The sequence below is a fragment of the Phacochoerus africanus genome, chromosome 8, assembly GCF_016906955.1.
Source record: "Phacochoerus africanus isolate WHEZ1 chromosome 8, ROS_Pafr_v1, whole genome shotgun sequence".
NCBI lineage: Eukaryota > Metazoa > Chordata > Mammalia > Artiodactyla > Suidae > Phacochoerus > Phacochoerus africanus.
Window position 1 is genome coordinate 54,818,250 of NC_062551.1, and position 20,772 is coordinate 54,839,021.

The 20,772-nt window shown below is 59.1% G+C and overlaps 1 protein-coding gene across 3 annotated transcripts; it reads left to right on the plus strand.

Annotated features, from left to right (window-relative positions):
* Positions 1–847: 847 nt before the first annotated feature.
* MED25 (mediator complex subunit 25) lies at positions 848–19,991 on the plus strand. Of its 3 annotated transcripts, none has more exons than XM_047790123.1 (18): positions 848–1,053; positions 1,147–1,192; positions 1,553–1,677; positions 8,693–8,791; positions 9,197–9,317; positions 9,544–9,706; positions 9,795–9,925; positions 10,121–10,208; positions 10,289–10,476; positions 11,121–11,249; positions 11,904–11,989; positions 12,061–12,118; positions 12,205–12,312; positions 14,413–14,601; positions 15,299–15,370; positions 15,483–15,701; positions 15,942–16,122; positions 18,279–19,991. In XM_047790123.1, exons 1-18 carry the CDS (start codon positions 920–922, stop codon positions 18,521–18,523), a joined length of 2,382 nt encoding a protein of 793 aa, XP_047646079.1. In that variant the 5' UTR covers positions 848–919; the 3' UTR covers positions 18,524–19,991. The 3 variants fall into 3 exon arrangements, with proteins under 3 accessions (XP_047646079.1, XP_047646080.1, XP_047646081.1); XM_047790124.1 differs by lacking the exon at positions 18,279–19,991 and adding an exon at positions 16,569–16,700; XM_047790125.1 differs by lacking the exons at positions 15,299–15,370; positions 15,483–15,701; positions 15,942–16,122; positions 18,279–19,991 and having other exon boundaries at positions 12,205–12,883; positions 14,413–14,538.
* The last annotated feature ends 781 nt before the right edge of the window (positions 19,992–20,772 follow it).

Consider the following 20,772-nt stretch of genomic DNA (forward strand, 5'->3'; position numbering starts at 1 on the left):
GAAAAAAGTATTATTTTCCTAAGTTTCTATTAATTAGTAAAAAGTATCTGTGTAGTAAATTTCTGTCAACACTTAAGTTCCAACGACTTTCCCGGTTTATAGATCGTTTTCAACTTGGTTTATGGAGTCTTTTGCGGAGAAACAGATCTATATTTTACGTTTTCTGGCTTTGCTGCAATGATAAACTCCTTTTTTCCAGTCTTCAGGATTATACAGTGCTATGGTTTCATTTGCATTTTTAATCCACCTGGAACGTATTTCAGATCTAGGCCGGTTTCTGGCCTCTCGCCCAGAAAACAACTATCAGGTGTTACTTAGCAACCACCACTGGGGTTGGAGTGAGCCGTCTCTTCAGGGAAAAAAAACAGCTGCACTCTCTCCAGAGTCGATTGCCCCTTTAAAGCGTTGCCTAGTAACCCTGTTTCAGACTAGGTGATTGGACCCTGCACACGACCCACCCCCCTCCCGGTTCCCTGGGAGCCAGAAAGAATTTAACTGGAAACCTAATCTCTGTCAGAAAACAAGGGCAGCGTGCGCGTTGCATGGCAACTAGATCTTGCGACCCTCCCAGGGAAACTAGTGTCGGAAGAGCCGCCCCGCTCAAAGATGGCGGCCGAAGCGCCGCTCTCAATATATTTCGCTCTCTACGTCCTGCCAATAATTTAGTCTTTACACCAGGCCCCCGAAGGGGTTCTCTAGGTCCTTTTGGAGGCTTGCACACGGTTGGTACGAAGGAGGATGGAGATCAACCGACGCGCCCTGAGTGCCCCGCACAAACATGGCCGCGGGCGCGGCGTCAGGGTTGCGAGGCCGTCCGGCGCAGGCGCGGGCGCGGCGCAGGCGCACTTGCGCTCATCCCGCGGTGGCGGAGACGGCGACGGCGGCAACGGCAACGGCAGCGGCGGCTGGGGCGCGGGGCATGGTACTCGGGTCGGAGGGCCCGGCGCGCGCCGGGGGCCTCGTAGCTGACGTGGTGTTTGTGATTGAGGGCACAGCTAACCTGGGGCCCTACTTCGAGGGGCTTCGAAAGCACTACCTGCTCCCCGCCATCGAGTGAGTGAGATTTCCGCGACTCCAACCCCGCCCTCCGACTTTAGTTTTCCAGTCTCTTGCCTCACCCCGACTTTTCACCCCCGACCCTCACAGGTATTTTAATGGTGGTCCTCCTGCGGAGACCGACTTCGGGGGAGACGTGAGTCTTGGGACTCTTGAAGGTTGAGGGAGAGGGAAGATGGGAGTCCCTACTCCTGGGTCTCGGGGGAGGGGCTGGGGTCCGGGCTCTGAGTCCGGGAGGAGGGGGCTGGAGCTGAGGAAGAAGGAGCGGGGCGGGGGGTGGTTCCAGACTCCTGAGTCTGATGCGGGAGGGTTGGGGTCCGGACTCCTGGGTCCCAGGGAGAAGGGCCTGGGGGCTTGGACTCCTGGGTCCGAGGGAGGAGAGGCTCGGGTGCGGACTCCTGGGTTCGAGGGAGGAGGGAGGTGGGAGCCCCCACTTCTCTGAGAGAAAAGACAGCTGAGGTCCCAGATGAAAAGTTCCTCTGTCCTCCTCTGCCAGTATGGGGGGACCCAGTACAGCCTCGTGGTGTTCAACACGGTGGACTGCGCTCCAGAGTCCTACGTACAATGTCACGCTCCTACCAGCAGCGCCTATGAGTTTGTCACCTGGCTGGATGGCATTAAGTGAGCTCTTTTCCGGGCTTTGGGGTGGGTTGGGGGACCCTGGGAGGGACCTGGGTTTGAGCTGTAGGATCCATTCCCTCACATTGGGAAGCTAACAGGGACTGTGATTGGGATTGTGGTTTTGTCCTAAGTGACTTGTGTGCCCGGTTCTGCGTGCTCAGCGATGATGCCATCTGCTTTGGAAGCGGAAGGAACTCTAGCACCCAGGCCCTACTCTCCGTGCAATTTCCCCCCTTTTTGTTTGTGTTTCATTTCTCCCGTGGCTTCCTTTTTCAGCTGAGCGCAGTGAAGCCTGATTGAAAGGGGGTGGGGTGGGGCTAGGCATCTTGTGCTTTGGAGCAGGTTTTGATAAGTTTGCATTGCAAACTCTTGCAGGTGCAAACAGCCTGGGGCCACTGCATGACTTTACCCCAACAGAACTCCCAGACCCAGGAGTCCCGGTTTTCTCTGTGTCTAACATAATTTATCTCTAAAAGGGGAATGTTGATAGTTCTTACAGCTATTGTATTCCTTCTCTCCTGTTGGGCGACAGATTGAAACTTAGCTGCTTAAAAACAAGGCCCTGAAAAGCAAAACAAACCAAAAAAGAGTTCCTGCTGTGGCTCAGGCAGGTTAAGGATCCAGCTTGTCTCTGTGGTGGCGAGGGTTTGATCCCCGGCCCGGTGCCGTGGGTTAAGGATCTGGCATTGGCTCTGACCACGGTGGTGTAGGTCGCAGCCGTGGCTCAGATTTGTTCCCTGGTCTAGGAACATGGGTGCAGCCAAAAAAGAGAAAGAAAAAAAGGCAACACAAATAGTTATTATCTCATGTGGTCTCTGTAAGTAAGGGATTCAGGAGGGGCTTTGATGGATGCCTCTGGCTCAGGGTCTTTCGTGAGATTGCAGTCACCAGTCATTTGGCAGTTTGATTGGGACTGATGTATCTGTTTCCTAAGTGGCTCACCCAAAGGCTGTTGGCTGGAGGCCTCCACTCCTTGCCGGCTGGTAGCCACAGGGCATCTCCATGGGGCTGCCTGAGTGTCCTCCCAATGTGGCAGCTGGCTTTCCTCAGCCCAAGCATCCCTTGCAAGTTCCACAGCAGCAGCTCTCATTCAGCTCCGTCCTGTTCCGCATGTGAGGGGGTGGGACTCCCACGAGCTGAGGATCGTTGAGGACCTCGTGAGAACTTTGTAGGGTTACCTTGCGAATTAAACAAATGAGTTGCTGACGATTTAAAACAGTGCCTGATGTATGAAGTGCTGCCTAAGCTTTTGCTGTTAGCTCGGGTTTCGTCGTTCCGTTTCTTGGTTTGCAGTTGGATAACAAGTAGTCTGTGTTTCAGCACTCTTGGGGCGGGGGGGTTCCAGGAGCTCATCTTCTTACTGTGTTCAGCTCAGGGTCTGGTCAGAGTTCATTAACCCGTGCTGGTTCGTGGCGTAGGCCGGCAGCTGCAGCTTATACTCGACCCCTGGCCTGGGAACTTCCATACACCACAGGTGCGGCCCTAAAAAAAGGAAAAGAAAAAAACAGTGTCAGTTCACAGCCTGCTGTTAATCTTCATACATCCCCGCAGTGAATGTGGTTGAAGGCCTGCTTTGCTGCAGGACTGGGGGCTGCGCCTTCGATGGAAACTTGACAGGTTTCCCCGTGTGGTCAGGGAGAACAGGATTTCTCAACCTCGGCTCTGTTGACCCTTTGAACCGAATGATTCTTTGTGGTGGGGGGGCCATCTCATGCCTCTTGAGGTGTTCAGTAACTGGCCTCTACCCACCAGATGCCGGTGGCTGCTTCCTTTCCAAGCGTGACAAACAGAAATGTCTCCAGACATTGTCAAGGTCCCCTTGGGGCAAAATCCACGCCAGTCGAGCCCCACCAGGAGAGGTGGTGGGAAGATGTGAATGGTAAATGGGGGCTCCTTGAGGCCCACGTCCAAGTCTGACATCCCTCAAGTCTCTAGCACCCAGTGCAAGGCCTGGCACAGGGGAGGCCAAAGGAAAGCTTCGCTGAACAAGCGAGTAAAGGAATGAAGGCCCAGCATGCACTTCATCCTCTGCTTCTCCCCGGCAGACTGCTATATAAACATCATGCCCCAACTCACATGTCCTTTCCGTGATTTTGGCAAGCAGCCATTTGCGCCCTTCTCTGCCCCCGTTGCTCCTGGGTGTTGCCCTGCCACAGCCCACACCTCTGGACTGTGAATGTCTAGGACTGGCTCTTGGTCCTGCCATTCGCTTCTAGCTGGAGCCTAGCACCCACGAGGCCTCAGGAGACCTTTGCTGAATAAACGAAAGAGTAAAAGCAATGGCAAAGATAATCTCCAGGAAACGAAACCTTCTGGCGGGTATCAGGAAAGGCAGACAGACCCCCTTATTTAAAAATAAAAATCAGGAGTTCCCATCATGGTGCAGCAGAGACAAATCTGTCTAGGAACCATGAGGTTGCGGGTTCGATCCCTGGCCTCACTCAGTGGGTTGAGGATCCGGCGTGGCTGTGAGCTGTGGTGTAGGTTGCAGACGTGGCTCTGATCCTGCGTTGCTGTGGCTGTGCTGTAGGCTGGCAGCTACAGCTCCGATTCCACCCCTAGCCTGGGAACCTCCATATGCCGCAGGTGCAGCCCTAAAAAGACCAAAAAAATAAAATAAAAAATAAAAATTAGTTCCCATCATGGCTCAGCAGTAAGGAACCTAACTAGTATCCCTGAGGACACAGGTTCAATTCTTGGCCTCAATCAGTGGGTTAAAGATCCCACGTTGCCGTGAGCTGTGGTGTAGGTTGCAGACACAGATGGGATCCTGTGTTGCTGTGGCTGTGGTGTAGGCCAGTAGCTACAGCTAGCTCCGTTCAGCCCCTAGCCTGGGAACGTCCATATGCCACAGGTGCGGCCCTAAAAAGCAAAAAATAAAAATAAAATTCAGGAGTTCCTGTCGTGGCGCAGTGGTTAACGAATCCGACTAGGAACCATGAGGTTGCGGGTTCGGTCCCTGCGCTTGCTCAGTGGGTTAACGATCCGGCGTTGCCGTGAGCTGTGGTGTAGGTTGCAGACGCGGCTCGGATCCCGCGTTGCTGTGGCTCTGGCGTAGGCCGGTGGCTACAGCTCCAATTTGACCCCTAGCCTGGGAACCTCCAAATGCCGCGGGAGCTGCCCAAGAAACAGCAGCAACAACAACAACAACAACAAAAAAGACAAAAGACAAAAAAAAATAATAATAAAATTCAAGGGCACTGGGAAGTAAGGGGGAAATGCCTTTGAATACCTTCTTTTCATATGCATCCTCCTCCTTAGACAACTGAGAAGACGTTGTACCTTTAACCAAATAACAAAAAGCTTTGTATGCTGTATCCTCATGGGAATCCTTCCAGTCAGCTGATAAGCATTTTAAGCCATCATTTAAGATTCAAAGTTGTCATTGTTTTGTCAGGTCCTATGTAACCATCTGAGTTCAGTTTTTGTGATTTTCTGGGTGAGTCTGTAACAAAGATCACAAAGTCACCGAGTTTCATTCACACTTGGAGAAATTGTATCTTCTACCGGAATTTCCATCACTTAAGGAACAAAGCAGGTAGTGTGACTCTTGAAACGTCCTTGCTTTGCGAAGATTCATCCCCCCCCCTCATTTATTTATTTATTGTCTTTTTGCCGTTTCTAGGGCCGCTTCTGTGGCATATGGAGGTTCCCAGGCTAGGGGTGGAATCGGAGCTGTGGCCGCCAGCCTACACCACAGCAACACGGGATCCGAGCCTCGTCTGCAACCTACACCACAGCTCACGGCAACGCCGGATTCTTAACCCACTGCGCAAGGCCGGGGATCGAACCCACAACCTCGTGGTTCTTAGTCGGATTCGTTAACTACTGAGCCACGACGGGAACTCCTTTCCTTGCTTTTTAAAGCCAAACCTGAGGCATATGGAGGTTCCCAGGCTGGCGTCAAATTGGAGCTGTAGCCACCAGCCACCGCCACAGCTCACGGCAACGCCAGATCCTTAACCCGCTGAGCGAGGCCGGGGATTGAGCCCACGTCCTCATGGATCCTAGTCTGGTTTGTTAACCGCTGAGCCACAACAGGAACAAGTTTGTTCATTTTGACTAGTCTCTCTGGGAGGGCCTCTGAAAGTGGGTGGTGAGGACTCAGCTGTGACATCTGGTGGGGCAAACAGGGGGCATGAGCATGAGGAAGCAGTGAGAGGCAGAGCCCACCTCTGTCCCCAGGGTGCCTGCCTGCCTGCTTGCCTGCCTTCCTTTCTTTCTCTTTGTCTTTTTAGGGCCGCACCTGCGGCATATGGAGGTTCCCAGGCTAGGGGTCCAATCAGCTGTAGCCGCCGGCCTACACCACAGCCACAGCAACGCCAGATCCTGAATCCCCCTGAGAGGGACCAGGGATCGAACCCACGTCTTCTTGGATTCCAGTCGGGTACATTTCCACTAAGTCATCTGACTTTGTTTGTAATTTGAGGGGTTTGTTTGAAACCTTGTGCTATGCAGAACGTGTTTTGCAACTGAACGTGTCTTTCTCCTGTTCTTCATTTTTAAGTTTTCCTTTTGGATAAAATATTTGTTGTGAGTCTCTCTGAGCTGGTAACAGATGACTTATGCTTACTGTTCAGTAGAGGAAAAAATGCAACCTTCAGGGTCTCAAAGTGGTCAATCATGTTTTCCCTCAAGAAAAAAAATTTTTTTTTTTGGTCTTTTTGTTTTTTGGGGGCCACCCTGCGGCATATGGAGGTTCCCAGCTAGGAGCTGAATCGGAGCTGCAGCTGCCAGCCTACACCACAGCCACAGTAACACGGGATCTGAGCCACACCTGCGGCCTACACCACAGCACCACGACGGGAACTCCGTAAATTACTTTTTAAAAATTGAAGTGAAATCCAGGGAGTTCCCGTCGTGGCTCAGCAAAAACGAATCTGACTGGGAACCACGTGGTTGCGTGTTCGATCCCTGGTCTTGCTCAGTGGGTTAAGGATCTGGTGTTGCCGTGAGCTGTGGTGTCGGTCAGCAGCTACAGCTGATTGGACCCCTAGCCTGGGAACCTCCATATGCCATGGGAGCAGGCCTAGAAAAGGCTAAATAAATAAATGAGAGGAACAATTCAGTGGCATTTAGTACGTTCAGAATATTGAGCAGCCACCATCTCTGTTTAGTTTGGGAACATTTTCGTCACTCGGAAAGGAGACCCTGAGTGCCTGAAGCGGCTGTTTTCCATTCCTCCCGAGACGCCCTCAGCCTCCGTGCCTGTCTCCTCAGCCCCAGCCAGAGAAGGGGCTTGATTGCTTCCAGCGCAGGAGACTGGCAGCAGGGTAGATCCAGGGCTGGTTCGTTCATCGGCATCTGCCCCAGCTCTGTGGCATTAAATTTCCCGTGCATACCAGTGTCCCTATGGCAGGAGGAGGAGGGCTCGGAAGTGGGTGCTTGTGAGGGGCAGCGCCGAGAGGGTGGGCAGAGGGGACCAGAGGGCGGGAGGCTCCTGGGGAGAATTTGGGTGGGGAACGGAGGGCTCCTGCCTCGGTGGCTCCCTGGCTCAGCCTGCATTTCTCAAGGCCCTGTGTGTCGTCAGGCGCATCCCAGAGCTGGCTGGGACCACTGGCTTTGCCTAGCCCCGGGCCGCCCTGTCCAGGGGAAGGGGGGCTGTGGAAGGAAGCGCGACACGCACAGTACTGGGGGACATGTGATCGAGGGTGATGTCGGCAGGTGGGGATGTCTCCCGGGGAAAGGATGACACGGGGCTGGAAGGGGCGGTGGCGTGTGGTCCTGTGGCACGTGGCACAGGCAGAGGCCTGCGCGTGTGGCAGATCACGGCGTCCAGGGACACTTGAAGCGTTCCGGAGGACTCATCCCCTCCCCCCCGGAGAGGGATGGAGCAGGAAGGCAGGCAGGGCCCCAGATGCCCAACCAAGCGCTTGGCTCTTTTCTGGTCTTGCTGGACAGAGTTGGATTGGTGGTCATTCGTTTATGTCCCATCCAGTTCCCAAGGCTTCCCCTGCCAGGTCATGGGGGATGAGGCTGGGGCCCAGGGGTCTCAGACCCCATCCCTGCCTCAGGGGGAGACAGGCGTGGACACAGACACAGGCTGAAATTCAGAGCATTAGGGCCCAGTGTGCTCCAACATCCCTGTGGCGAGGGGTTAGCCTTGCGACCACGTGACTTGAAGAAGCATGGTGGTAGCAGCTGCAGTCTGGCAGAGGCCTGCCACGTGCCACACAGGGACAGGCGCTGGTGGCCTCTCTCTAGACCTGGTGCAGGAGAAACCCGAGGCTCCACGTGCAGCTGTTTGCTGGGGCTGCCATAGCAGGGGGCTGCCCGCTGGGTGGCCTGGAACAGAACTCTCCTGTCTCGTGGTTCTGGACCACGTGTCTGAGGTCAAGTGTGGGCGAGGCTGTGCTCCCTCTGGCACTTGCAGGGGAGGGTCCTTCCTCGCCTCTTCCAGCTCTGCTCACCCCAAACGTTTTTTGGCCTGTGGCAGTGTCACAGTGACCCCTGCGTAGCGTTCTCCCTGCGTCTGAGCAGGTCTGCCTCTGCGTCCTAGTGCTCCCTTTTACGAGGCCGCCCTGGTGACCTCCTTGGGGCTGGTTAATCTCTGAACAGACCCTCTTTCCAGACAAAGTCACATCCTAAGGTTCTCGGGGGCGGGGGGGTGGGTGTCAGACTTCAGCATGTCTTTTGTGGGGACATAATTCAACCCATAATACTGCGAGATGACACAGAAGGCCCCACACCAGACTGGGAGGTGGGTGAGGCCCGGGCAGGTGGCCCAGAGAGGAGACGGTGCGTGGGGACTGGGACGCAGCACAGGACCCTGGGCTTAGTGTCCTGGGCCCCTTCTCTCTTCCATCCTCTGAGGCGGCCTCTTGCCAGAGGGACTCCCTCACAGGAGGTGACAAATGTCCCCTGTCCTTGCACCAGCACTGGGGATAAAGCAGAGAATTCTGCAGTGTCCCCACCCCGAGGTGCACAGTCTGGTGTGGGGAGAGGCCTGGCCCAAGTGCAGGCCCTTCCAGGGGGCCCGGAGGCCTGCAGGGCTGACTGCCTGGCCCCCCCGCAGGTTCATGGGCGGGGGTGGTGAGAGCTGCAGCCTCATCGCAGAAGGTCTCAGCACAGCCCTGCAGCTGTTTGATGACTTCAAGAAGATGCGGGAGCAGATGTGAGTGTGTCTGGGGCCCACGTCGTGCCCTGTCCACCCGGCTCATGACCTGCTTTGCCTGTCATGGGGCTCTACCCCCAGCCTCACAGTGGGGAGTTGGGTGGGCCCTGGGTGCCTGGTATTTGAGGCCAGAAGGCAGGAGGTATCCCGTGCCCAGTTCCCAGTCTCAGTGTCTCCATCCTAAAGAGGGGCCAGCTCTGGGTCTGCTTCCTGCCTTCTCTTTTGGTGGGTGACTTAGAGCAAGTCGGGAGCCTCTCTGAGCCTCCGTGTCTCGGCTGTGGAATGGGGTCCTTCCTCCTGACTCCCTGCGGGGTGGGGGACTTGCACCTCTGCTGGTGCTGGCTCGGGGTCTTTTCTCAGGGCTCCCATCGCCACCTATTTCACATCTTCCCTCGTTCCCGGCAGCGGCCAGACACACCGCGTCTGCCTCCTCATCTGTAACTCGCCCCCGTACCTGCTGCCTGCGGTGGAGAGCACCACCTACTCGGGGTGCACGACCGAGAGTCTCGTGCAGAAGATTGGGGAGGTGAGGGCGTCTGGGTCTGAGGGGGCAGGGCCGGGGCCTGCTGTCCGGGGGCCCAGATCAGCCACAGACTCCCCGGCCTGGCGGCTGTGGGAAGAACCACACTGCAGAATCCCCTGGGGCAGCTAAACAGGTCTTTGGGCCTCCTGTTCCGAAGCCCGAGGGAATGTGGTTGTAGGGCCTGAGGGAGCCCGTGGCTTTGCCCGACTGCTTGTCCCCTTCCCTGCAGCGAGGGATCTACTTCTCCATCGTGTCGCCCCGGAAGCTGCCCGCCCTGCGGCTCCTGTTCGAGAAGGCGGCTCCTCCAGCCATGCTGGAGCCGCTGCAGCCACCGGCAGATGTGAGCCAGGACCCGCGGCACATGGTGCTGGTTCGGGGCCTTGTGCTGCCAGGTGAGGCCCGGGGCAGGCGGCGGGCGGAGGGGGCGGGGGCCAGGGGCCTCCTCCCCGCCCCCTCTGACTTGGGCTTGCTTCCCCTCAGTCGGCGGTGGCTCAGCCCCAGGCCCCCTCCAGCCAAAGCAGCCTGTGCCCCTGCCTCCCGCTCCACCCTCGGGTGCCACGCTCTCGGCAGCCCCCCAGCAGCCTCTTCCCCCTGTCCCCCAGCAGTACCAGGTATGGATGTCACTAGTAGGGGGCGAGTTCTTGGGGTCTCGCGGAAGCCCTGGCCCCTTGAAAGAGACCTGATTGAATGTTAGGCCGCGCGGGGTGACGTCCACAGGAGGATCTACTAGGGCTGGAGTTAGCGTGAGCTCTTAGGGTATCTGCGCTGGGCGTGTGGTGCTCACCAGCCCCTCCCTTCTACCCCAGGTCCCTGGGAACCTGAGTGCCGCCCAGGTGGCTGCCCAGAACGCAGTGGAGGCCGCCAAGAACCAGAAGGCCGGGCTGGGCCCTCGCTGTGAGTTCCCGGTGAGGGTGGGGGTGGGCATGCCTCTCCCCGCACACCTGCCCCACCGCTTCCCTTGCTTTCTCCCACAGTCTCGCCTATCAACCCTCTTCAGCAAGCTGCTCCAGGAGTGGGTTCCCCCTACAGCCAGGCCCAGGCCCCCCCAATGCCCCCAGGGGCCCCCGGCGCCTCCAAGCCACCTCCGGCTTCCCAGCCCAGCCTGGTCTCCACTGTGGCCCCTGGCCTGGCCCCCTCTGCGCAGCCGGGAGCACCATCCATGGTAGGTGCTGACACTGCTGGGAGGAGCAGCTGGCCTTTCTGAGGAGGGTCTGGGGCGCCTGGCTCTTGTTTGGGGTCCACGAGCTCGTGGGGCTTGCGCCATAGGCAATGCTGAGACTAGTGGGTCTGGGGGCAGAATCTGTGGCTTGTGTTCCTGGGTGGGTCAGGAGCTTCTGAGGAGCCCAAGGGCTCCTGGGAGTGCAGGGCATCTTGGGGCTTGAGAGTTTGCTCTTTGTTGTTGCTTGTGTTTTAGTTTATTTTATACAATGTTGTTTGAGTTCCTATTGTACATAGCACAGTGATTTTCATTTTTTCTTCCATCATGGTGTGTTAGAGAAAATGTGGTTCCCCGCGCTCTCCCCATTCTCTGTATAATCGTTGCCACCTGCTCATCCCAACTCCCAATCCATCCCTCTCCGCCTCCTCCTCCATCCCTTGGCAACCACAGGTCTGCTGAGAGCCTTTGACTCCTGCAGGACCAGAGCATGTACGGCCCCAGCTGTAGCCGAGTGGTGTTCTGGGCCCGGGGGTGCAGAGGAAGGGACCCTTGGCCCGTTCTGCTTGCTGGTCTGTCCCTCTCAGGACAGCTCCTCCTAGGGGATGATCTGACTCCTCCCCATTGCCCTCCTTCCTCCCCTCTGTCAGGCGGGCACTGTGGCCCCAGGCGGGGTGAGTGGCCCTTCTGCTGCCCAGCTAGGGGCCCCAGCCCTCGGTGGGCAGCAGTCAGTCTCCAACAAACTTCTGGCCTGGAGCGGGGTCCTTGAGTGGCAAGAGGTGAGTGGGCTTGAGCAGCCCTCAGGCTCGGGGACCTGTCCGCCGGGTCTGGTGGGGAGCAGGGCTAGGCCAGGGCCCTCAGGGGGTCATGGGACTTGGGGTCCTGAGGAGAGTCCCGCGGAAGCATCGGATGTGTGGCTCAGAGTTCAGGACTCAAAGAAGTCTTGGGGAGCTCCCATTGTGGCTCAGTGGTTAACGAACCTGACTAGCATCCCTAATGTTGCAGGTTCGATCCCTGGCCTCGCTCAGTGGGTTAAGGATCCGGCATTGCCATGAGCTGTGGTGTAGGTCGCAGATGCAGCTCAGATCCTGTGGCTGTGGTATAGGCCGGCAGCTACAGCTCCAAATGGACCCCTAGCCTGGGAACCTCCATATGCCAAGAGCGCAGCCCTAAAAAGACAGACAAAAAAAAAAAAAAAAAAAAAGAATAGGTCTTGGATTCTGGGTCCAGGGAGGGGCCCAGGGGATGGTGGCATGTCGGGGACAGAGGGTTGTGGCATTTGAGGGTGAGACGAAGAGCCCCCCTGCATTTGTGGAATTTGAGGCTAGAGGCCGGTCTGGTGGAGGGCCCCAGGGCTCGTGGGACTTAAACTTGGGGGGAAGCCTGAGCTTTGGGGCCCTCCTCACCGTGACCTGCCCTTCTTTCCCCCTCAGAAGCCCAAGCCTGCCTCTGTGGACGCTAACACCAAGCTGACTCGCTCGCTGCCTTGTCAGGTCTACGTGAATCACGGCGAGAACCTGTAAGTGGCGCTGGGGGGCGGGGCGGGCTGGCGTGGCAGCTCCCTGACCCCTCTCCCGGTGTCGCCCCCAGGAAGACGGAGCAGTGGCCCCAGAAGCTGATCATGCAGCTCATCCCCCAGCAGCTGCTGGTGAGTGGCCACCGCGGCCGCCCCCGCCTCTGTCCTCCCTGCCTCGGGGCCCGCGCGATGCCGGCTCACCTCGGTGTCGCCCGCAGACCACGCTGGGCCCCCTGTTCCGCAACTCGAGGATGGTGCAGTTCCACTTCACCAACAAGGACCTGGACTCGCTCAAAGGCCTCTACCGCATCATGGGCAACGGCTTCGTGAGTGTGCGGGCGCCCCTCCCTCTGGGCCCGAGGGAGCTGTTTTTGGTGGCGGGGCTGCCTTTGCGACCCCTGGCTCCTCAGCCTTCCTCTAGAGCCTGCACGTGTGTTATACTTAGAACATGCGCCAGACTGAGGTCTAGTCTGCGCGCAAACCGTGGCAAGTCAGGACAGGAGCGGTTAGGAGGAAGCTCTGGGCTCCAGCAGGGCTTTGCTGGCGTGTTGGCTTCCCGGGACCGAGGGCGACCCGAGTGTCGCTCTCACACTTCTGGAAATGAGAAACCTGAACGACACCTGGGTGTCCGCAGGGCCGGGCTCTCTGAAGGCTCTAGAGGGAGACCTTGGCCGCCTGCTGCTGGTAGCCCGGGCGGGGTTGGCTCCAGGCAGCAAAACTCCAGTCTGTTTCCACTGTCACATGGCCGTCTTTCTTCTGTCTTCACGTGGCATCTCCTCCCTGTGTGTGTCTTCTCACGAGGACGCCAGCCATTACATGGGGGCCACTTGAATCATCTTAACCTGTTACATCGGCAGACACCCTGTTTCCAAACAAGGCCACATCCCTAGCTGCCAGGTTTGCAACCTCAGCATTTCTTTTTCAGGACACAGTTTGACTCATGACACTGAGCGGGGGCGGGGGTCTCTCTAAATAGGAGCAGAACGAGCTGTTGAGGATGTCCCGCGGAGCTGGCACTTTTCTAGCAGAGGGGACTTGGGGTGGATTGCCTCGCAGACTCCTCAGGAAAATGCTGCAAAGCAGGCAATCCCCAGAGTCAGGAATGCTATCGCTGCGAGTCACAGTACCCCCACCCGGCAGCGTTTTTAGAGCCATTAGATAACAGGCCTAAAACCCACAGTTACTTCTCTGTGTCAGCTGGGCGCAGCGGGCTAGCCTTGCTTGGGGACTCCTGTGGGGTCGCCATCGGATGGCGACCAAGACTGGTCTTCAGAAAGCTCGCCCAGACTAGATGAGTCTCCAGTCCCCCACTCAACGCGGTGCATCCACCAGCTGGGGTCCAGCCGGGCCTTGCCTTCGGGTGCCTGCATGTGGCCTCCCCACGGGGCGTGGGCTTCCTCACAGCCTGGCAGCGGGGCTCTGAGAGGCGTGTCCCCAAAGCGAGCATGGCACGAGCTCTGTCACTTCTAACGGGATGCCCAGAAGTGGGCAGCTGTCGGGGCCCTGTGACGTCAGTCAGAGCCAGGATCTCTGTGGTTCTCGCGGCTTCTCTCTCGTGGTCCTAAGATGGCTCTGTAGGCCCAAGGACTGGATGGAGGAAGACAAGAAGGAGGCGTGCCGTCAGCCACGTGGTTCCCTCAAGCAGGTGTCCCTTCATCTCCGGGCCCCTAGGCCCCTGGTTGCACTGGGACCTGGACACGTTGCTCCCCAGTTGGGATTCTCTGTGCGGGGAGAAGGGCAGGTGGACATTGGGTGGGCAGCCAGCAGGGCCCGCCTCAGGGACGTGCCCTCACTTGGCCAAGGTCCCAAAGGGAGGCCGAATCTCGTTAGCCCCTCCTCCCCCGAGAGCCCCTCTCCTGAGCGCCCGTGTGTGACAGTCTAACTTCATGCCGACCCGCGTTTCCTGGGCACTTCCTGGTCCAGCCGCAGGCAGGTCGCCCGATGAGCAGCAGCGCATCCCAGAGTCCCAGCAGCCTCATTGCTGCTGCCCGCTGTACCCACTGCACATGCTGAGGCCGAGAGGGGGCGGCACCCCCCAGATCCCCTGGTCAGTCATGACGCTGCCAGCACCCGATCATGTGCTTTGGGCGTCAGCTCCGCTGAAGGCCCTCTCGGCCACCAACACTCCTGGTGGCACTTTGAGGAGAGCAGCCCCCCAAGGTGGGGGCCGTGGGGCAAGGTCGGGGAGCTTCCACTCCGTCCTCCTCTCCGTTCTCCGCCCGGCGCTCAGCAAGAATCCAGCCTCACCCTGTTCCTTTGGGGCCCCAGGTCCCTGGAGCAGCCTCAAGCCAAACTTTGAATCTCATCAGCCTTTTAGAGCAGAAACCTCACTGCTCCTGGCTTCTGGAGCTTCTAGAACCTTCTAAAACCCAGAGGGGTGGGATGCCTCCTCCTCTGGGTTGTGACCGGTCTGGTTCTCCCTGCAGGCGGGCTGCGTGCACTTTCCCCACACGGCCCCCTGCGAGGTGCGCGTGCTCATGCTCCTGTACTCGTCCAAGAAGAAGATCTTCATGGGCCTCATCCCCTACGACCAGAGCGGCTTCGTCAATGGCATCCGGCAGGTCATCACCAACCACAAGCAAGTCCAGCAGCAGAAGCTGGAGCAGCAGCGTGGGGTGAGCAATGTGGCGCCCAGGCCCAGGGCCCAGAGCCGGACCCCGCAGGGCCCTCCTGGGGCTCTGGTGCTGGGCACTTACTGCTCTGCCAAGTTCAGTCCTATCTCTTTGTTGCCTTGGAACCTTTCTCTCTCTCGCTCTCTTTTTCTTTTGCCCACACCCACAGTATGTGGAAGTTCCCAGGCCACATCAGTGACACTAGATCCTTAATCTGCTAGGCCATCAGGCTCACTTTGACTTCTTTTTTTTTTTTTTTTTTTTGGTTTCTAGGGCTGCACTCATAGCACATGGAGGTTCCCAGGCTAGGGGTCCAGTCGGAGCTTCAGCTGCTGGCCTACACCACAGCCACAGCAACTCCAGATCCGAGCCACGTCTGTGACCTGCACCACAGCTCATGGCAATACTGGATCCTTAACCTGCTGAGCGAGACCAGGGATCAAACCCACAACCACATGGTTCCCAGTCGGATTTGTTTCCGCTGCACCACAGCGGGAACTCCTGTCTCCTTTTTTCAGTCTTGCTCTCCAGGACATAATTCCCTCTTGGGGACCTGGGAACGTAGGATTTGCTTCCCAGACCCCCAACCCCCAAAGAAGATGTTCCCAGCTCCTCCCAGGTTCCCTTTCAGGGCACAGATCCTCCCAGACGTGGGGGCTCCCCGCCCAGCTGCTGATCTGCTCCCTCTCTCCCCACACAGATGGGGGCACAGCAGGCGCCCCCAGGGCTGGGCCCCATTCTGGAAGACCAGGCCAGGCCCTCGCAGAATCTGGTGAGGACAGGGCCAGGGCGGGGGGGCCCCAGAGAATGCTGTGGCCCTGCCCCAGCCGCAGAGGTCGAGGTGTCTGGGGGCTCCATCCCTCACCCCTGTCTCTTCCCATCAGCTCCAACTCCGCCCGCCGCAGCCCCAGCCTCAGGGTGCCGTGGGGGCCTCTGCAGCCACGGGGCAGCCCCAGCCCCAAGGTACTGCCCAGGCCCCCCCAGGTGCCCCACAAGGCCCCCCTGGAGCGGCCCCTGGCCCACCCCCGCCCGGACCCATCCTTCGGCCCCAGAACCCTGGGGCCAACCCCCAGCTGCGGAGCCTTCTCCTCAACCCGCCACCGGTGAGATTTGGGGGTCGGGGGAGGATGGGAGCTGTGGGTCTCTGGCCCTGACGGTTTCCGCTTGTCCAGGAGGCAGGCGGTTGGCTTGAGCGGAGCGTGTGACTAGAGGCCTGGCTGGTTCCTCCCCACGTGTCTCATGTGGTTTCTGCTAAGATCCCATTGCAGAAAAGACGGGCGGATGCAGGAGGGCCTGGCCGCTCTCCGCAAGGAGCTGCTGAGACACTGTCTTTGTTTTCCCAGCCCCAGACTGGGGTTCCCCCACCCCAGGCCTCCCTGCACCACCTCCAGCCACCAGGGGCCCCTGCACTGCTGCCCCCACCGCACCAGGGCCTGGGGCAGCCCCAGCTGGGGCCCCCGCTCCTGCACCCACCACCCGCTCAGTCTTGGCCGGCACAGCTTCCCCCAAGGGCTCCACTGCCAGGTAAGGGGGTTCGGGGGAGGCCAGGGGTCCGGACTGAGTGTCCCAGCAGCCCCTGACTTCTGGGGAGTGAAGTCCTAGGGTTCAAGAGTAGTGGGTGCCCCCACACCTCTTGGGGCTCTAAGGGCCCCTGGGAAATACAGCCAGGGAACAAGGAGCAGGGAGGCGAGAGCTCTCCCTGTGATTCCCTCCCGTGAGTCTTCCTGGGGTTGCTGGGAAATGTAGTCTTAGAGCCAGACAGGTGTGTTGGGGGACATGCTCCCAAAGGCTCCTGGGAAACAGAACGTCTGTGCCCACGGGGTCAGAAGGGGTCTCTGTGGGTCCCCACCCAGGCTTCCGAGAGAACTCAGTGCCTTGGGCTCCAGAGGTGGAGGGAGGAAGCAGGCCCAGGGCCCTCCAGGGCCCCAGGGACTACTGGGAGATGCAGTCCCTTCCCCACTGCCCCCCAGGTCAGATGCTGCTGAGCGGGGGTCCCCGGGGCCCGGTCCCCCAGCCGGGCCTGCAGCCCAGCGTCATGGAGGACGACATCCTCATGGACCTCATCTGAATCCCCGACACCCAATAAAGTTCCTTTTAACACACGCCCCGGCTCCCGTCACTGACATCCCCCAGGACTGGGCAGCAGGAGACGGGGGGAGACGTCTCTGTCCTTGTTGTCGCTTCACCAGACGTCCCCGAGGTCCCGGGCTGGTGAGGCCGGGGTCTTGGCAGTGAGAGAGGCAGGCTGGTGCGGCCCGGCCCTGGGCAGATGTGGAGGCAGCAGGCAGAGCTCCTGGGACGTGCACTCACGGAGGTAGAGACGGTGCCAGCCGGCCCGGCAGGGTCTCGTGAGAACAGGGGTCGAGAGAGGCCGGGAGGAAGGCAGTGGCGGCCTAGGCGCAGAGCCGACGGCAGCGAACGTGCAGGGGCAGGAGGAAGCTTGGGGTGTTGAGAAGACCCGTCAGTCAGTGCTTTGGGGGCGCGAGCACCCAGGAGGGAGGGCCGAGCGAGGTGGGCAGGTGCTGCGCAGGGGCCCCCACTGGGCAGCTGGAGGCTTGTCCGGGGGGCACACCGGAACTGCGGGAGGCTGCGAGCAGGGTGTTGGATAGATCCCTCTGGGCTGCGGGCTGTGGGGGCAAGACGGGGGCGGGGGGAGGGCGGGAAGGCAGGAGCGACTCTGGGTGGCATTCCGGGAGTTGGGGGCAGGAGGGGCGAGGCTAGAGATGGGTTTGCCCTGTGAGGGAAGTTAGGGGGGGTAGAGGTGGGTTGGGGGTGTCCCCAGGCCCTGGCCTCGGTGCTAGTAGTTGGCGGGTGTTCCTGGGGCAGAAGCCAATAGTGGGAGCTAATGGTCCGGGGACATCCAAGGGACAGGCCGTGTTGGAAGCTCAGGACGTGTCCTGAGGGGACAGCGTGTGTTTGGTGGTTGAAGCCACAGGAGCGGATGAGGTCTCACGCAGAGAGGGCAGGCTCAGGTCCCGGGCCAAGACCACCCTTCTAGGGCTTGGGACAGAGGCGCCGGGGGCCGACCTGGAGATGGGGACCTGGCAGGGAACTTTGGGACGTACGAGGCCAGGGCCTGAAGGGTGTCCTGACGGAGACACCCAGGACACGGGGCTGGAGCACAGGGGCGTCCTGGCCTGGGGGCAGAGGATTAGTTGGCTGTTGTCAGACCCCAGACCAGTGGTGCTCAGAGCGGGGTCCAGCGCTGGACCACCCGCGTCTGCGTTATTTGAGACGCCGGCTAACAGCAGCTTCCCAGTCCCCGTCCCAGGAGAGGTTGCAGTCTGGGGCCCGAGGGCCACTCTATAGATGAGTTTTGTTTGGCCTTTTCTGTGTTAGTGTTGTGGCATTTTATTTTCCTGATGAGCTAGTTGTAAAAATCAGGATGGTTTACACACACTCACACACACACATATCTGCAGTCTTGGCTTCTCCTGACACATCAGAAGATCCGGCAGCCCTGGGCCCGGCCTTCTGCCTCGCAGACGCCAGGCTGGAGCCGCCCCCTCCCTGGGGCGTGTGCTCTCTGGTTCGCCGCAGCCCCCACCGCTCCCTCACGATTCCCCCAGCCCAGGCAGAAGGCTGTTGTTGCCTTCGGCACGGGGCTTGCACTGTTGTTGGTCCCGGGGTGGCTTTCGGAGACAGTGAAATCTTTCTTGTACCCATGTCTCTACCAAAAGTGGCAAAACGAAAGCGAGAACGAGAGGGCCACGTGTTTCGAGAGAAATGGGAGCGAGCCTATTTCTTTGTGGAGGTGAAGAGCCTGCCCACGTGCTTAATATGCAAAAAAATCGTGTCTGTGTTGAAAGAGTACAACCTGCGGCGCCACTATGAATCCAAACACAGTAAGAGCTTCGACCAGTACACGGAGCAGACGCGGGACGCCATCCTCAGTGAGCTGAAGAAGGGCCTCAAGTGCCAGTAGGGTGGCGCTGGCGCAGCCAGTGGCGCCCCAGAGGAGTCCCACCTCCCAACGGCGAGCCTGCGAGGAGCGGAGGCGCTGCATCCCGCCCGCCCACGAACCACGTCTGCCTGGACCTTCGCTTGCGTCCAGCAGGTGTTCGTGTCGCGCCGGGAGGTGAAGAGAAGCCCAGAGATCAACAGGCGCCGTGGCTTGAGGAGCCACATCTGTCGTGACCTTTTCTGTCGCTGCCCACGAACTCTGACCGCCCAGTCAGCTTTATTTATTTGTGATGTGGAGACTCTCGACGTGACCGAAGAAGCCTGTGACGCGGTGCCCAGGGCAGGCCCGATGCTGGCAGGTGACCGGCTTTCTGTGTGTGGAGAGAAACACGCAGCTTCGTGTAGGCTGGTCGGACCCCCTGAGCACAGCTCCTGGCCGTGGGGGGCAATCCGTCAGTCGGCGTCCCGGGAGACCCCCGGCAGGTGCCTGGGTCCCAGGTGGCATCACTGGCCAGAGCTCAAGCCAGGTTGCCTCCATCACCAGGCCTCGACCTGCGCTCAAGAGAGCCAGTGGACACACAATGCGACGGGCGAGACTCGCCTCTGGACCTTCACCACAGGCAGGCTGGTGACGAACTTGACCCCGCGTGTCCATAGCAGCCCAGTGACCTAGTCGTCCCAGGACGCGGAGCCCCTGTCTGAACTGCTGGCAGGCAGTCTACTCGGTTCGCTGCAGATGACGCCGAAGCCACCCCTCCGTCCCCCCGGGAAGGTCGGTCAGAGACCCTCCTGGACACGCTCTGCTCCGCGGGGCTGTTCACAAACAGCTGCTCGAATGTGTGGCCGTGTGTGCCCCATCCCGGCAGAAACGGGGAGGCCTTGGGCGAGGAGTCTCCAGACCCCCTTCCCTTCGCCGCAGTTGGTTTCCGGAAACGAAGTCCTGGTCGGGACCACATGCACCCAGCTCGTGGGGTTCAAGACCAAACGTCCCTCGAGGCGCTCTGCACTCAGACGTGATAGAAACGCACTGACACTGTCCCACTGGCCTCCCTCGGTGGACGTTGATCGTGTGACCGCTGACCGTGAACAGCAGCTCCTGAGCAGGCGCCCCTGCTCTCCGGGAGCTGTCCTGACTCTCCAAGGTGGGACGCAGCCACGCTTGTGAACCGCCGTTTTCCGTTACCAAACCCAAGCAGATTAAATCCCACTCCCGGCTTCAGGAGCCAAGGAGGAATTCTCAGCCGCCCATCCCAGCGTGCGCTCCAAGGCCCGAACCTCGACCTCTGGATGCAGCAGCAATGAGGTCCGCCTCCCGGCCTCACGTCCAAGGAGCAGAAGAATGATGAAAGAGAAAAAAATTTTAATAAGCAAATCTATTTTTCAATGTATTTTTTCAATTTTGGATTTGAAGTATAAACGCCAGTATCACACATGTTTGTATTATGTTCCGTGCATTCACCAGAGTTGAGTAAAAATTCCATTTGATTATATTTCTGGCCGTCGCCTTTTCTTATACCTGGCGAGTTCACTCATTTATGTGGCCCACCTGGCCCCTGCAGGCATTTGAGTTTACGACCCCTGCCCCAGAACTGTCTGGAACTGTCCAGCCGTCCAAGTGGATCCATCCAGGGGAGGGAGGGAGGCCGGGCGTCGGCATTTCGAACGAGCTCCCTCGGCGGCTCTGATGCAGATGAGAGATGGAGCGGGAAACACCGGTGGCGGTCGAAGGGGGGAACCGGGGGCCGGTGCCCAGGCAGCGCGCGGAGCAGGGGTCTTTGAAAGCTCAGGTGGCTCCAGGGACCAGGCAGGTGATGGAAATGTGTGACCAGGACGGGTGTAAGACGACGGGGATCCATGGGGACTGTGGCGAACTTGGGCAGCGCTCGCCCCGCCGAACGGCATTCAAATTAAAACCCCCAAACCACTAAGGACCAAACACAATCCACTTGTGGGTCTCCGGAGGCTGCCGGGCCACCGTTTTGCGACCTCTGGAAGAAGACCACCGGAGGCCACGGCCAGAGGCCGGAGAAGGAGCCACGCGTGAGGGTTGGGTGGGGGCCAGAAGACAGGAGGAGCACCCAGTGTGTTCTGGAAGCCGAGTGTTGATGAGGAGCCCGAGCAACCGTGTCCAAAGCCGCTCAGAGGGAAGAAGATGAATGGGGAGCAGCCTGTGCCATTCCTGCCAGGGCGGACATCGCCCTGCGGGGGCACCCAGAACAGACTGATACGAAAGAAATATTTCCCGTCGCTGGTTTGGCTGTTGCAGGCCAG

What these genes read in the sequence shown, in the direction of transcription:
- MED25 (XM_047790123.1), top strand. Translation starts at nt 920, where the DNA reads ATGGTACTCGGGTCGGAGGGCCCGGCGCGCGCCGGGGGCCTCGTAGCT. An exon ending in GTGAATCACGGCGAGAACCT is followed by an intron (nt 11,990 to 12,060) that starts GTAAGTGGCGCT and finishes TGTCGCCCCCAG; the next exon opens with GAAGACGGAGCAGTGGCCCC. An exon ending in CCCAAGGGCTCCACTGCCAG is followed by an intron (nt 16,123 to 18,278) that starts GTAAGGGGGTTC and finishes CTCTACCAAAAG; the next exon opens with TGGCAAAACGAAAGCGAGAA.